General features: G+C 37.9%; 2 protein-coding genes across 2 annotated transcripts in view; both read right to left on the reverse strand.

The window, feature by feature from the left end:
- Positions 1-6,553: 6,553 nt before the first annotated feature.
- LOC136253831 (uncharacterized) lies at positions 6,554-11,330 on the reverse strand. Its single transcript, XM_066046489.1, has 5 exons — positions 11,156-11,330; positions 11,043-11,114; positions 8,798-9,047; positions 7,444-8,135; positions 6,554-6,957 (listed from the first exon to the last, which is right to left on the reverse strand). Exons 1-5 carry the CDS (start codon positions 11,328-11,330, stop codon positions 6,554-6,556), a joined length of 1,593 nt encoding a protein of 530 aa, XP_065902561.1.
- A 3,058-nt stretch (positions 11,331-14,388) lies between these two features.
- Positions 14,389-16,666, reverse strand: part of LOC136252010 (DNA polymerase delta subunit 4-like) — a 28,258-nt gene continuing 25,980 nt past the window's right edge. The window contains exons 3-4 of the mRNA XM_066044341.1: positions 14,559-14,670; positions 14,389-14,504 (exon numbers count right to left, since the gene is read on the reverse strand). Coding sequence (XP_065900413.1) covers positions 14,477-14,504; positions 14,559-14,670 — 140 coding nt within the window. The 3' untranslated portion in view covers positions 14,389-14,476. The remainder of the gene's footprint in view (positions 14,505-14,558; positions 14,671-16,666) is intronic.

The following is a 16,666-nucleotide window of genomic DNA, read 5'->3' on the forward strand; positions in this document are numbered from 1 at the left end:
TAAAACCGCTTGAAATCAAATGACAATCAGTTTGTATGCATTAGGTTCAGCATCTCGATTAGCCCAGCAGTCTAAGACTCTCCCTATAATGTCATCACACACCTGCACTGGCCTAGACCACGCCTGAGTGAACAATTAACACAAATCTTTACAAAAGGAGCTCACTGCATGGTTCCTGTTCAGAAATGAAAGCAATTTCATGGGTATTTCCGCGATTTGAATTTCGATCACGTGAGTGCCTATTTCATGCATTGGATTGCTCTATGCGTTTACTGGGCAAGATAGCTGTATTGTTAGGTGTTTATAAGCTTCGTATCCTTGCTGTTGGAGACTGTCTCACTGATGTATCAACCATTCTGTTATTGGTTTGCAAAAATCGCGTCGTTTTGGCCGAATTTCAGCATATAGATGACTCAGCCAGATGGCTAACAAGCTTCAATTATAACCATACTCCGCATGCAGGTACTTTACCTAGTAGTGGTCATTGCTGACCCACGGCGCAGTTGCTGCTCTGCTTGTCCTGTGCTCCAGAGGAAGAAACATTTTGTTTGTCGCCAAAAAGCCGCACAGATCGTGCTGCCACCAGAAACTGACCAATAAAATCAAACCACCAATACTTTGAGTTGATGATAGACTACTTGAACAATGTTGAGAGTTAATATCGTGGCATACGAACAACCCTACGAACTGCTGCAACGAAAAATCACGTGATTTTAAGACATTTGTATCGTTTTCTACCAGAAGAAAGTGACAAACTTGGCTGCCACGCTGGTATTATTCAAGTTACACTTAGCCTAACACGTGACAATAGTTAGGTAGTTGATAGGAGGAAATCGATTTTTTCGCGTTGCGGACCCTAAATAAGAAGAAAAAAACACGAAGAAATAAAAACGAACTTTTGGGCACTCATATGTCGGAAATGGCTAAGGCGATATTCTTCAAATTTGGTATGCGGGGTGGCCTACCTGGCGGGCACCTCTGCAGCAAAACTGGTTCCAATCGGATGAAGAATCACGGAGCTACAAAGGTGTGAAAATCGCGTTTTCTTTCTTCCTGTCAATATAATCACGGTGTGGCGCGCCGGCTTCTTGGGCCGCTCGACGCACTACCGTGTGTCTTGATATAGAAATCAAATAGCATTGTCTATAGCCTTTCAGCAGCCTGCACATTCACTCTAGCTTTGCCAATCTCTTTGGTTTATAATGTTTGTAAAGAGCAACAAGCGAGTAGTGTTACAGGTTGCCAGAGAAAATCAGTTCACACTCTTTCAAACAGGAAGGTACGTGTAAAAAAAATACAATACTATAACCAGGGGCGTAGCCAGCCAATATTTGATGGTTGGGCATAACATCAACTTAACTACGCACACAAGAAACACGCTGAGACATTATCAAAGAAAAATATGAAGTGTACACACACAAGGCCTAGTACAGCTACATGTGCCATAGTGTAAACAAAGCTGCTTGCTTGCATGCAAACATTAATACTAGCTATATGCTATTCTATTAAATTTGTAGGGCAGGCATCCACCGACGATCGTTGTAGCCAAGTATCACGTGACATCAAACTGCTGAACCTACAACCAACAATGTAAACAGTTCATTTTACTACAATCAACTGGCAGTAGCTATAGCTTACAGACCAACCACCACAGCGATATGTAATGCTTCTTCAAGTAAACGCCAAATGAAGGCCCGGGGCGCTAATTTATGAACTATGAGTTTTATCACAAATATATCAGCATGCCAAGAAAGCTTCGTCCCAGACTTTTAGCAGCCAATGTACATTTTGCATGAATCTGGTGTAAACCACAACTCGGTTAATCAGTACAAATTGTGCATGTGACACTTCAGTTATACTGACTTGACCTTTTCTCCATTTCCAGCTCCATTTGCATATGCCATCAGTATTGTTATCTAGAAGAGTACGTTTTCCCATTTTCTTTCATCAGCAGTAAGTTAGGCTAGCTATACGGTACTTCCCTTATCAAAAAATACGTTTGAGAAGTCCACTGAATCGAAATCTTTTGCTGCCAGCACCATCCACACTGAATCCTACTGACGATTATCACTCACTGTGACTTAGAGATACAGTACCAGGGCGGAGGAAGTAGTTGATATGAGGGGGGGCTGGGCTGACCCAGACTTATCTCTGGTTTGGTAAAGTGAGACCAAAAAAAAAAAAAAGGTCACAACCAACTGACAATAGCTTTCCACCTCACCAGCTACACATTTATAGCTGATAAACTACATAAAAATCCTTACATAGCTCGCTACATACTCATTGCTTTATTAGAGCGACTGCTCTATTAGAGTATCTCGATCTTTATCACGGTTTTCAGCCCCACTCAAGAAGGATAATTTCGGTGTGATATCATTCCGAGGGGGGACTTCAGCCCCTAGCCCCCCCCCTTTCCGCCGCCTATGTACAGTACCACAACTATAGTGTACCACGTTTCGACTCCATTTTAAAATTCGAATTTAAACCGCACCAAAGAGCGTGGCACGTGCGTCTACATGAAGTGTAATTATAAGGATTTCCCAAGGGACTTTCCGCGTAATGGATCACGTGATACACCATCTATCTTGATCCCTTCTTCGAAGTCATGGTTCAACAAATGAGGTACATTTTTACGTTTTACAGTACTAAAGTAGGGTTGGTTTGTGTGCTGCAGTGAATCCTCACGTGAATTTTAAGCTACTTGTGATGGTTGGGCATAAGTTTGTGATGGTTGGGCAAGAAACTGTACTGAATGGTTGGGCAAATGCCCGCTCATGCCCACCCTTGGCTACGCCCCTGAGTATAACAAGGGTTCAAAGATGTACAATAATGAACTCATACTGTAATTAAATAGACCAATAAACTAGACTAAAGCTTATTTAACAGTACTGCATGTATTGTATGTCCATTAGTGTCTGTTGGAATTGTGTGGATATTGCATAATATTATATAACTAGTCCTGAGAAATGTTAATGGACTAAGGAATAATAATTTTCAAGTGCTACCATCCATGTAACTACCTTACCACAAAGTTGTTTATCACATTCCAACACTTTATTGGTGTAATAATAACATTGATGACCCACTTCTTCCTGGAATATCCTTTTGGACTACCATCATATTGTCATAATGCACTGATATTCATACAGTGATGGTGCAGCTATAGACAGAGTAGCCGACAACATACATACACCTGTATGTACGTATTCATAACAGGATTCTCAGATTCAATTTATGAACAAACAAGCTGGTTGATGTCCCAGCTTTATAGCAAGTACTCATGTTAGATGCTCACAGACTGCTTGATTATATGGGAGGAAGGGATGTATTGGTCTGAACTACATAGTATCAATCCTTGGTCCCTCTGATAGGTTATTGTGAATGGTTCAGGTGATGTTGCAAGAATCATGTTCAAACAGTGTAGTAGTGGTGGTATATGAAGCTGAAATATTTCCTGAACCCCACTCCACCACCCCCACCCCTTGTGAGCACTCGTGATGCTACTTTTGCTTGTCCAATTGTTCAGATTTTCTTTCTCGTTTGGCAGAAACTCTACAAGCAACTACAAGAACTGGAGGTGGTTTGAAAGGCCTATGGTGTCCCATTCATGGGATAACTAGACCCTTCCCAGACTAGTGCGCAATTGTTACAGTATATGTTGTAAGTGTTTTGTTGCTAAATTAGGGAAGTTTAATCGTTCTTCAGGTTGAAGTCCAAGAAAACACTACTGTACATCAATGGAGATGGGGGGAGATGACCTTGACTGCTTTATCCCAAATGTGACATGGTGCACTTGTGTAGATATATATATTATATGTGCAATTCTGGAAATGGAACAATTCACAAAGAAACCATGCAGCTGTTCGCATAGAATAGTTCTACATGGAGTATAAGGCTCATTTGTAGAGAGTTAGTTGGCATTCCATTGTTTAGTTTTTGCATTATGTCTTAATGCTACTGATTATGCAGTACAATAGTAATTGTACTGTGTAAGGGGGGACCACCAAGGTTTGGAATTTCCCACAAAAACATCTATTAAATCTACCAACAGTGAGATTCAGTTTTTCTCAACATGCAAATATTGGTTAGGTGAAAATCAAGCATTAAAAGCCTCTACAGTGGCTTAAAATGCTTTCAATGAATCAATACTGAATTTAACTGAAGTTTCTACTGAATAACTAATTGACTTGTTTACTGCTGATATCTTCAGAAAAGCGTAACTCGATAATGGCTAATGCCACAGGCCTGATTTTTTCATCTTTAATTGTTGCTTCAACCTGCGATCTTCCTTTTTGCTAACTGCGGTTTTGCTACAGTGGACTTATGCACAACAGAGTAATGGCCACTGAATCATAATTACTGTATTGTCTCAAATTACGCCCCGGGCATTTATTTATTTCAAGCAACTTTTTGCCCCGGCTACTAATGAGACTGGTGACTATACGAGACCGGTGTTTATGTACCTCATCAACATTCACGAGTCAACTTCATACCTTGGTGTTGTACTCTCCTGGACTCTCCTTGATGTTTCCCTCAGCATATTTTACAGATTCAAGCTAAAAAGGAACTCTATAAAACGTTCTTAACTTCATCGTTTATAACACCACCGGAATTGGTAAAAATAATGACTGTACTAGACGTTTATTTGAGACTCGGTGTTCATATTTGTTATGATAATTATGATACTGTATACTCCTGGCGACTAAACGGGACCAGGCATTTATACAAGACTGGCCGTACTTCGAGGCAACACGGTATAATAAATTGGCTACAATAATGTGACTAAATAATGGAAAATCACCAATATGGAGGGGGCGTTTTGGATTTAAAATATTTCTATCAGGATTCATAGTTGCTAATAATTTGAAGCAATTTCATGACAATTTTCTTTCATACAAATTAAGCTTTTACGCTGATTATTATACCACAATCCCAATCATTGTACAACCATACAGTATGATAGTACTGTATAGTAGGGACCACAAAGGAGTAAGCATGGCCCAAGAAAAGCATCACCCAAAAACCAGCCTCACTTTTCCCTCATGACAATGAGTCAGTATTGGTTAGGCAAAATGAAGCCTGAACAAGCCTTCAGATCGACTCAAAATGTTCTCAACAAGTTGCACAGAAGTTTTTAAAAATTATTTAATGGAATTTTCTACTGATTGACTGACTGACTGCCTGACTGATACCTTCAGACAAGTGTAACTCGATAATGGCTAAGACTACGGGCTTGATTTTTTCACTGTTCGATGTCACTTTGGCCTAAGATGTACCTTTTGGCATACCGCAGTACGTACAATGCTTTTTTCATAGACGTACCAGTGTCCTACTTTGTGTCACATTCATCTTTGCTGACAGTGAAAAGTATTGATTTGGCGCGTAGCATGTGATGGCTTCCTTTCGTAACAGAAATTGTCTGTATTTTTCATAGTGGCTACTTTGATTGCAGAGGTGCTTTTTGAGCAGTTATTGATCATGATATGCTATGTAACAGGTTGAAAATAACTGACAACGAAGCATAATGGATACTTCACTCAGGGCCGCCCAGAGAAATAGAGGGGCCCAGGGCAAGAAGTTAAATTGGGGCCCCTTTATAAAGATGTGATTAGCAGAATGGTGAAACACAATTTGCATGCTATCTAGGGGGGTCTAGAGGCATGCCCCCCCAGAAAAGTTTTGAAAAATTAGTGTTCTGAGATTGAATGTTAGAGGTATTTTAGGGTCTCATTTTCAGTTGGATTCATTATATAAACCATGCATTAATGTCTGTTACTACAGTATAGCTAAATGTGTGTGTGTGTGCTTGTGTGTGTGTGCGTGTGTGTGTGTGCGTGTGTGTGCGTGCGTGTGTGTGTGTGCGTGTGTGTGTGTGTGTGTGTGTGTGTGTGTGTGTGTGTGTGTGTGTGAGAGAGAGAGAGAGAGAGAGAGAGAGAGAGAGAGAGAGAGAGAGAGGGATGCTTAGTTGCTTAGCTGTGAACTTAATAATGAAACTTTATTGTGTTTGTTTTTTTCTGCAGGCCAGCACATTGCCACATGCACAATTTTAACTTTTGCTTTTACTATGTAAATTTTTGAAAAGTATGATTTTACTATTATTGATACATGTCATACACATAGAATTTAGGTATCACTATGACACTATAGGTATTACAACTGATCAAATTGATAGGGTTATTGATATGAAGAGTCTGAAGATGAAGAAGGAAAGTGAATTCTTCCGGCTCTCAGTGATGCAAAAGAATCAATGATGTTGTCATAATGTAATCCTTTTGCTAAATCATGTTCGCATGACATCAAAATCAGATGTGAGAGGCGTTCTTGTCCCATTGTTGATCTCAGATGATTCTTTACAATTGATAGTTTGCTAAAGGTTATTTCTCCTTCAGCAACTGATACTGGTATTGTGATTAAAATTCTCAAGGCAATACATGTTTGAGGGAAAATATTCTGTAGTCCCTTTTGATAAATTAGGTTAGTGATGACACTGTTCCAAATAATTCTTTACCTACCATGGTCATGTGAAGAGTCTCTTCAGAAAAATCATCTACTGTCAAGTCCTTTGAGTAGAATTTTGCAAGTTTAGCAGCTTTGCAACATTGGAGTCTGCATCACCTTTACTTGGTTGCCAAATAAATGAAAACATATCATTAATGTTTGCTGCCTTTTGGGATCTCAATTCAATCTCTTGTGTTAGTTTGTCTAAGGCAACATAAAAAACATCAATCCGAAACCTGTCTTCTTCATTAGCATGAATGTGAGCATTTCTGGGGTCTTCATCAGGTAAAGCTTTACGTTTCCTTTGTCTTTTCTGTTTAAACTGTTCCTCAAAGCCAAGATTAGATGCCACAGTTCTAGCCTCATCAAGAATAGCTGACCATGATTCACGGATATGATGCAGATCACTGGTAAGTAGTGCAAACAGCCGTATCTCTTCATCTAGAGTAGGTTGAGTACCTTGAAGCAAACAACTAACATTATGAATGGCTTGCAAAACCTTGAACCAAAAGGTTGCCAAAACAACAAATTCAAAAGAGAGAAATCATTAATGCAGTGCTACAACCTCATTGTATAAGTCACCCGGTAGGTCAAAGTCCTCTTTCAATGTTTCCAAAGCACTCAAAATCTCCCTTGGCCTTTTTACCAGGGGTTTTACAGCATCAATTCGAGCACTCCATCGAGTCTCCGACAATCTGTGTAAAGATATACTTGTTTTATCCTGTAAAACTTTCCATCTAGATGCACTGCCATTAAACAAATTGTACAACTTTTGTATGTTCCCAAAAAAATACTTTACATCTGTACTGGACTCAGCTGCATGGACACCACAAAGATTAAGGCTGTGTACACTACAAGGCAAATATATCGCTTGGGGATTTTTTTGTAAGATTAGTGCTTGTACACCTTTATATATCCCTGACATGTTTGAGCCATTATCGTAACCTTGACCCCTGCAGTTTTGAAGATCTATTTCATTTTTCTCCAATACATTACATAACAAGTCAGCTATATCTTTTCCTTTCTTCTTTCCACAGTCTTCAAGCAACAGAAAACGCTCTTTTACATCCCAAACATTCTCTTCATTTCTGTGCACATACCTTAGAACAAACGTAATTTGCTCTGTATGTGATACATCTGGGGTTGCATCAACAATTACACTATAATATATAGCATTCTTAGATTCTGCAAGAAGAGCATCTAGGACCTGTGTACTGCATGCTTCAATAAATTCATTTTGTGATCTCCATGAAAGGTAGTGTGTTTGCATACGGCTTTCTGATATCTGATGTTGCTTTACATTGTTAAGGTGCATTTCTAGTACCTTATTGTGTTTGCTCAGCAGCTCTAGTATACCTAGAAACAGACCATTGTCTCCATCCCCTATTTTGCTGCTTGATCCCCTAAATGGAAGGTTGTGCTCAGCTAAGAAAAGTATGACATCCAATATGCATTTTGGTATTTCCTTCCATTTAGTTGTTTCTTCATCTATTTGCCTTTGCATAGCAGCATCTATTCCTGTTTTCTTCTTCAAAGCTGCCTCTAAGCATTTCCATTTTAAATAGCGGGAAACATACAGCATATTTCGTTCATGGCTCTTGACTTGTTCATACAGCTTAAACATCAATGAAAATGGCCTGATACAGCAATGAACTGGAATTATTAGCCAATTCTATGTGGCATAATTTTGGGAATAATGGGCAATTCTCAAAAGCATAATGCTCAATTTTTGAAACATAATAGCCTCATGCCTACTAGTATTAGTATTTGTGTTACAGGTAAAGAAGGCTCAAGGAGCCTATAAAGCCTGATCTGTACAAAAAGAATTTAACAAATTTGTAACTACATAGCAAAAACTTATATACAATAATAATTAACTAATTAATAATCATACAATAAAGTAGACCAGCCACTGTCGAGAAAATTTTTAAAATCATTAAGTGTGGGTGCATTAACTATGTGATTGGGTAAACTGTTCCAGCCATTGATGGCTCGTACAGTGAAAAAAGTAGATCTCACTCTTGATGTTGCTTGAGGTTTAAATAACTTGTAATTGTGACCCCTAGTTGTTGATAAAGTTGTAGTAGTAAACAGATCTGATGTATCTAGACTGAAATGGCTGTGTAATAGTTGGTAGAACATTATTATATCTCCGTGCAGTCTATGGTATTTAAGTGATGGCAAGTTTAGAGCAGTGAGGCAATCATTATATGTGCAGTTTTAAAGATCCTGGATCAATTTTGTGGCTCTTCTCTGTATCTTCTCTATTTATTCTTGATCTAGAATGTATTGTGGTCACCAGATGATGTTACCATACTCTAACACTGGGCGGATATATGATTTATACAAGTTGATGAATGTAGTATGGTCGAAATTCTGAAAAGTCTTGTGAATAACTGCTAGTAGTCTGTTAGCTTTTTTGGCAACTGTGGTGGTATGGTCGTGAAACTTTAACTGATTGTCAATCATTATTCCCAAGTCCCTTACAACATCACAAGATGTAATAGTAGTGCCATCAATTACATTTTCACCAAATCCGTGAGGTTTACCTAAGTGTAACCAATTACACTTACTAATGTTGAACTTCAGTTGCCATTTCTTAGACCATGCAAAAAGCAAACTACTAATTAGAGCAATCAAAGCCACAGCTTGTATAGTCACCATATTTGCCCTATAGTTAGCTATATACATAGTATTTAGTAATTATTTACAGTTTAAAGTATTGAATTTATTAATGATGTAATTGCTAACAAAAAAAACAGCCTAAAATCCAATCTCAGAGCTTCTAAAATCTCAAAATTTTTCGGAGAATTGTTATCAGATGCCTTATTTAGCTATACCAATATTCAGAAACCCCCTTTTAAAAATCCTAGATCCGCCACTGCTATTTACTGTTGAACGGTAGCTGATGCGCTCAATATTCATAAAAACAGCATTGAATTCAATATATAGGTACCTATTTAATTTGCACGAGCTTCATGCACATGTGGCCGAATTTAAGATTGCACGACAGAGGTGACTTTAGAGCTTTGTAATTCACAGCCAATAAGGACTAAGCCAAATATCTGCATATATTTGGAGAGACTTGATCAGCTTCAAGCATTACGAGCAGTGCCACGTGACCGATAATGCATATTTTTGTCCGAGAATTGAGAACATTCGGACAGGTCACTTTTGCAGCTCCTGCAGCCAAACGAAGAAAGCTGCAGGTCTGAAACTTTTCATGCAAGACTTTATGGCCTAGGCCTCTCCAAAGGAAAGCAAGAGCAGAAATTTTATTTGCGGGTTTAAAGAAAAATAGCGTCCGAACCGATGGTGGTGGCTTACTCTAGCTAGTACTTAAAATGCTGAAAGTAGGCAATCATAAATAATTTCTGTTGTTTGCTATTGTTAAACCAGCTACAGCTGCTGCTGCTGCTGCTGCTGCTGCTACTGCTAGCTGGTAACTGCTAGCTAACAAACTTGGCTGCCACGCTGGTGTTATTCAAGTTACACTTAGCCTAACACATGACAATAGTTTTTATTTTATTTATTTGTTGATTAGCAAATTAAACCCATCAAGCGTACAACACTAAACCCATCAGGTAGTTGATTGGAGGATATCGATTTTTTGCGTTGCGAACCCTATAATTTCACCTAGAAAATGCCATCCATAAGCATATTTAGCCTAATTTCAGTTGGACATAGTTATCCTTAGATATATTCACCTAGGAAATGCCATCTATAAGCATATTTAGCCTAATTTCAGTTGGACATAGTTATCCTTAGATTATAATAGGGCCGGCTCTGGCCAAATTGGGTTGGGTGGGCCATCAGGATCATGGTGAGTCATGCATGCACTGCTAGCTAGGTGGGTCTGGGGGCATGTTCCCACAAGACAATTTTTAAAATTTTCACCTAGGAAATGCCATCTATAAGCATATTTAGCCTAATTTCAGTTGGACATAGTTATCCTTAGATTAACATGCCCCCAGACCCACCTAGCTAGCAGTGCATGCATGACTCACCATGATCCTGATGGCCCACCCAACCCAATTTGGCCAGAGCCGGCCCTATAGCAACCTAAACAAAATCTACAGTGTCCTCCGAGCAAAGAGCATAGTGTTTGAGGACCATTTTGGCATTGTATTTCCATAAAAAAATCTACAAACCACATGTTACCTCCTTGCCACGCCGTCACTTTTATTCAGTAAGAATTATAAATGATTGGAATGGACTCCCACATGATTCAGTTAATGTTAATTCAACCAATTTGTTTAAGACACACCTGGATAGATTTTATTATGATTACCAGTGTAACGTATAGTTATTTTTGTAGTAGTTTGATTGTTTAGATCAGGTTTTTACAGGCTTTGCCTTCTTACCTGTACTCCCAATAATAATAATTAAATCAACGATAACCGTTGCAACAATTGCCTCCGAGCCAACTTCTGAGACAAACCATTTTCAACTGTAGTGCGGTCAGCAATTGTAAAAAGAGTGGACAAAGCAAAAGGAGACCAAACACTGAATGATTTGCATAGCTACTAGGGGAATAACGTCACCTCCATCATTGGTTACAGATTCTAAAAAACGATTGTCCTTAGCTTCCCACCGGCAGCAACAGCCACCCCAGCCTGAGAAGCAGCAGAGGATATAAAAACAGGCTAAGTTGTACACCTGACAGAGAGGTCAAAGTACGCTGGACGACCCAATGAGAAATCAGGGTGATAAATGTCCCCAGGACGAGACTGGTCAGAAGAGGCAATACCTTGCTCCCGGAGAACACCAGGATGGTCTTGGAATAGAGCATGATCTACTACAGTAACAATGGCGGATCCAGGATGGGGCATTTAGGGCAAATACCCCCCCCCCCCCCCCCCCCCCACCTTGTGGAGTAGCCATAGCTAGTTACTTCTTTCAGCCGGACCACTTTTCAGCCATTTGAATTTGCAAAAAGATCAAGATACTCCAATAGAGAAATCATCACAATATATATATATACTCTAATAGAACAGTCATCATGATGCTCTAATAGAGCATTCCGTATACAATATCAATGTCTTATTATGCTGGTTGGTCTAAGCCATTACATTCAGTCTTAAGCTTCAAATTAGATCCAGTGAGCCATCTGCATATAGCATAATTGCACAATAAGTTAATAATTGATAATGAATATCATACATTAGCTAGCAATTACAATCAAAATTATCTCAAAATAACTAAACTCATGAAAACACAATTATAGTTAGTTTCTTGTGTTTGTATTGTTTGAGTAATTAGCTTCTTGTGTCTGTATGTTTTTGTTCTTGTACTCTGTTGTATATGTACGTGTGCTCCAGTAGGGAAGAACAGCCCGGCTGACTACTGTGAGGATAAACAAATCAAATCAATCAAATAGCTACTAGCTATACATGAAATTGAATTAATTGGTATACAGTAGCACAAAGTTATCTTGATATATTTTTGGTGTTGACAGAAAAGCAGTTTGTAAATAGCTTCCAGATGCTATTTCAGAACATGTATTTTCAAAAATTTTCTCCGGGAACATGCCCCAGGCTTCCCTGGCTTAGCATGCTGTAGCTAACACATGCAAATGAAAGTAGCTAGTATTATAATGTCTACACAATAAAACTGATTAAATATCACATCAGATCAATAAAAAGTATTGTGCATGACTATGACTTCCATTGCAGTCCATGGATGGCCTGACCACTCAAAATCTCTGGGCTCCCGCCCTGCTTCTTTTGATTATTAATAAAATACTTAACTTTATGTCAGGCCAAGATCAATTTATAACTCACGAAAGTATACACTTTTACTAGTCAAACTAGTTATAAAATTGTCACCCAGCACTTTCTGCGTACTAAGCGCCTCTAAAAATAATTTACGGAAGTATACACTTTACTAGTCAAGCTAGTTATAAAATTGTCACCCAGCACTTTCGTGCATACTAAGCGCCTCTAAAATAATTATCGTGTTGCTGCTAAATACATTACTAGCCTTTTAAAGATTTCACAACCATCTGCAAAGGCCAAAATAGCAAAATCAACAAAGATACTACTAAGAGATGATTATTTGCTGCTTCAAAAATGCAGCAACTAAAAAGAGAATCTGGCTCTCCCCAACCACTTACAACTTAGCCAGTTTGTGCCCCTCCCCTTCCCAGCTCCTCGATCCGCCCCTGCCTTATGTCCTTGCTGCATGCTGAATTGAATTACTGTACATTTTTGTATTGTATTTGCTTTTATGCAAAAATAGAAACCTAGGCCCAAAATTAACCAGAAAGAAAAAATTAATTACAGCTTGTGCATATTTCACAAATCTATAACTTGATTCTGCTCTAAATTTGGTACGTGTGGTGCCAAGGTAGAGAGCATTTTGCATGAAACTATAATACATACCTGTGAAATTATTACGTTTTCTTTCTTGAGTTTCTTCCTGTCAACTATAGTATGCATGCTGGCTTTCTTGGCCACATGACATCCTACTGTGTGTGTTATAATGATTGGTTAAGCAAAGTTGATTTAAGAGGACAGCCAAATATATACCCTTATTTACCGTACCAATAAAAATCTATGTAATGCCTCATGTAGATCAAAACATCAAGCTGGACTTTAAGGATGTCCTATTTTATCCTAAATGATACACTCTCATTAGACAAGAGCAGATTTGATTATTTATGAAGACTATTCTTACTAAACTAATTTCTGGCCATTTTGGATAAACACTTGTTTACTGAGCTAGACAGCCATTATAGAAATCTATAAACTTTATATGCTTGCTGCTAGTGGTGTGCGATATATCAAAAAATATCGATATCACGATAATTTGTCAATATCGTTATCGTATCGATTTCTATACTACTTAAGCAGATTTCGATATTATCGAAAAGTTTCGATAATTATCGAAATATCGAAGAATGTTTCGATAATTATCGAAATATCGAAGAATATTTCCATAAATTAACAGCTTTAGTGTGTGATTGCGCAATCACGCTTGAAATGAAGGTTGGTTCTGTACAATCTAGCCACTTTATAAGCTTGTCTACCAGTTTTATAGGCTTATTATTAGTTCTATGCAATAGCTTTGGAGTGTAAAATGTATTTGAAGCATATTTATAAATATCGGCCGCCCACGCAATTACTCCACCCACACAATTAAAAATTATCGAAAATCAAATACACTATTATCGTATCGATATCGTATCGAAATGAAAATCCTGATATCGCACACCACTACTTGCAGCTGCATTGATTTACAATATTAATTAGGATGGCAGTTAAAGTCTGAATATTGAAATAGTGGCACAATCAAAGTTGTAATATAGGCATGAGTGATTTGCCTGCACAAGCATGGGTGAGACAAATCACAAGTAGCCATGTTTAAATATATTTTTTACCTGGGTAAGATGTTCAAAATAATGATGTGCTAATTCTAAAAACACCATGCAGGTGCCATTCAGCTAGCTGGAGATTAGTCAACAATGTATGTTTATTATTTGCTTTAGCTAAAGTTTTGGCTTTGTTTTAATGCATACAGAATTATCATTATATGTATAAAAAAGTTATTGCAATTTGTGACCTGCTAGTTGCTGATTGAAAACTGGCCATTTTCACAAATGCAATAAGAAACAAATTGGGTAAATAATTGGGTAAATAATTGAGTATTTAGATGTGTCCTGGTGAGAGCAGGAATGATATCACTGCATCAAATTATTTGCAGCTATAATTATACACTTAAAATGCAATTTTAAATCCTTGAATAGGGCTCCCACACTCCCTAGTTTTGGTAATCACCTAGCTAGAATAGTGTACATGTATATAGAAATCTTACATATAACCCCTTTTAGATCTGCCACAGTACATGCCTGTTTATGCAGTGTTCAGGGCACAGCTGAAAAACATTTTTGGCAGATGCTGTCTCCCTACGTGTTCAATGCTTGTAATTAAATTTAAAATACAAATTCAAAATTCAAATTCAAGGTCAAGTCATGAAATCAGTAGCCGTATTCTGTTGACCAAAAGCTGCAGGAGAAAACACATGATCAAATGGTAAGCACTTGATTTATTTTCACCCACCATTCCTGCACTTTTGGGGTTTCAGGGTATTGATTTAAAATATCCAGGACTTCTATTGGTGGATCCAGTCCTAACCTTTTTGCTCTATCCCACCTGCAACGTCTAGTAATGCCTGTAAAACACATACTGTAAGTATTATATCAATAGGATTTGTACGATAATAGCAGCATACAACTATAGAACTGGATTTTGAAACCACCTATTACACAAGCTAGTAAAAATCAAAGTAAAAACTCAAAAAAACATGCTGCATTATATAATGTACAAGTTGAGCTAGATTCTGAAAAACAGCTAAAAATTAAAAATGGATTTTTTCTCAAGACAATTGCATTTCAGCTAACCAGATGATTAGTGGTGACAGTAAAATTGTCAACGACTGGCTTGGTTCCATTACAAGTTTGGAAAGGATTATAACAGACATTGCATTTTTATGGCTTCCACATTGAAAATGTATGGTGGAAATTTTGATTGATTGTAAACAGTGTGTCAGGCATTTAAACAGAATGAAAGTAGAAATATTTTTAGTGGGTCAAGCAGTACTACAAATGAACCAAATTTCAAGATTGTGTGTAATTACATCCATATATGAGTTATTAAATGTTTTTGAAGATCCAGCTCAATGCGTACATACTTTTTAGTGTCATCAAGTGAAATCAGGGATTTGTAAGATAATAGAATCTAATCCAAAACAGCCAAGCTGTAAAAAAAACAGTGCGGTCCTCAAAAAGGCTATGGTGAAAAAAGATGTGAAATCCAAGGTGGTGGCCAAGAAATGGCTGTGATGGGTAGGTTAATGGTAAAAATTTTAATAACGACAATTCAGGTGAATTTTTGTGCTGCTTGGTCTTGGCAAAAAATTTACCTAAATTGTCATTATTAAAATTTTTACCATTAACCTACCATCACAGCCATTTCTTGGCCGCCACCTTGGATTTCACATCTTTTTTCACCGTAGCCTTTCTCAGGGCCGCACTCTTTTTTTACAGCTTGGCTGTTTTGGATTAGATTTCATTTCTTTTTGTATTTGTATACCTGCCGCCAGCTTGGAGACTTTTTAAACCTATCTTTTTTTCTTTTCCACAGGAAGAACAAAAGATGAAGTGGATGTACTTTAAATATTTTATCAGTAAATGTACAAATTGCATGGTGGTTTCTTTGTAACTGAATACTCTACAAGGTGACTTCTTCTAGATGCTCTCTATACAGGGTGAATTGTTTGTAGCTCAATTCTGTACAGGTGATTTTTTTGCAGCTGAGCTCTTTACAGAATGGTTTCTTTGTAGCTGAACTCTCTACAAGGTAACTTCTTCTAACTGATCTTTCTACAGGGCAATTTGTTTGTGGCTGAATTTTCTACAGGATGATTTCTTTGCAACTGAACTCTCTACATGGTGGTTTCTTTGTAGCTGAACTCTCTACAAGGTAATTTCTTCTATAGCTGATCTCTCTACGGGGAGATTTGTTTGTAGCTGAACTATCTACTAGGTAACTTCTTCTAGCTGATCTCTCTACAGGGTGATTTGTTCGTAGCTGAATTCTGCACAGGTGATTTGTTTGCAGCTGAGTTCTTTACAAAATGGTTTCTTTGTAACTGAACTCTCTACAAGGTAACTTCTTCTAACTGATCTTTCTACAGGGTGATTTGTTTGTAGCTGAACTATCTACAAGGTAATTTCTTCTAGCTGATCTCTGATTTGTTTGTAGCTGAATTCTGTGCAGGTGGTTTAATTTGTTTGCAGCTGAGCTCTTTACAGAATGGTTTCTTTGTAGCTGAACTCTCTACAAGGTAACTATTCTAGCTGATGTCTCTACAAGGTCACTAGTTTGTAGCTGAACTGTCTACATGGTGGTTTCTTTGTAACTGAACTTTCTACAAGGTCTAGCTGATCTCTCTACAGGGTGATTTGTTAGTAGCTGAATTCTGTGCAGGTGATTTGTTTACAGTTGAGGTCTTTACAGAATGGTTTCTTTGTAGCTGAACTCTCTACAAGGTAACTTCTTCTAACTGATCTTTCTACAGGGCAATTTGTTTGTGGCTGAATTTTCTACAGGGTGATTTCTTTGCAGCTGAACTCTCTACATGGTGGTTTCTTTATAGCTGTACTCTC

The sequence above is a fragment of the Dysidea avara genome, chromosome 4 (assembly GCF_963678975.1).
Source record: "Dysidea avara chromosome 4, odDysAvar1.4, whole genome shotgun sequence".
In the NCBI taxonomy this organism is placed as follows: domain Eukaryota; kingdom Metazoa; phylum Porifera; class Demospongiae; order Dictyoceratida; family Dysideidae; genus Dysidea; species Dysidea avara.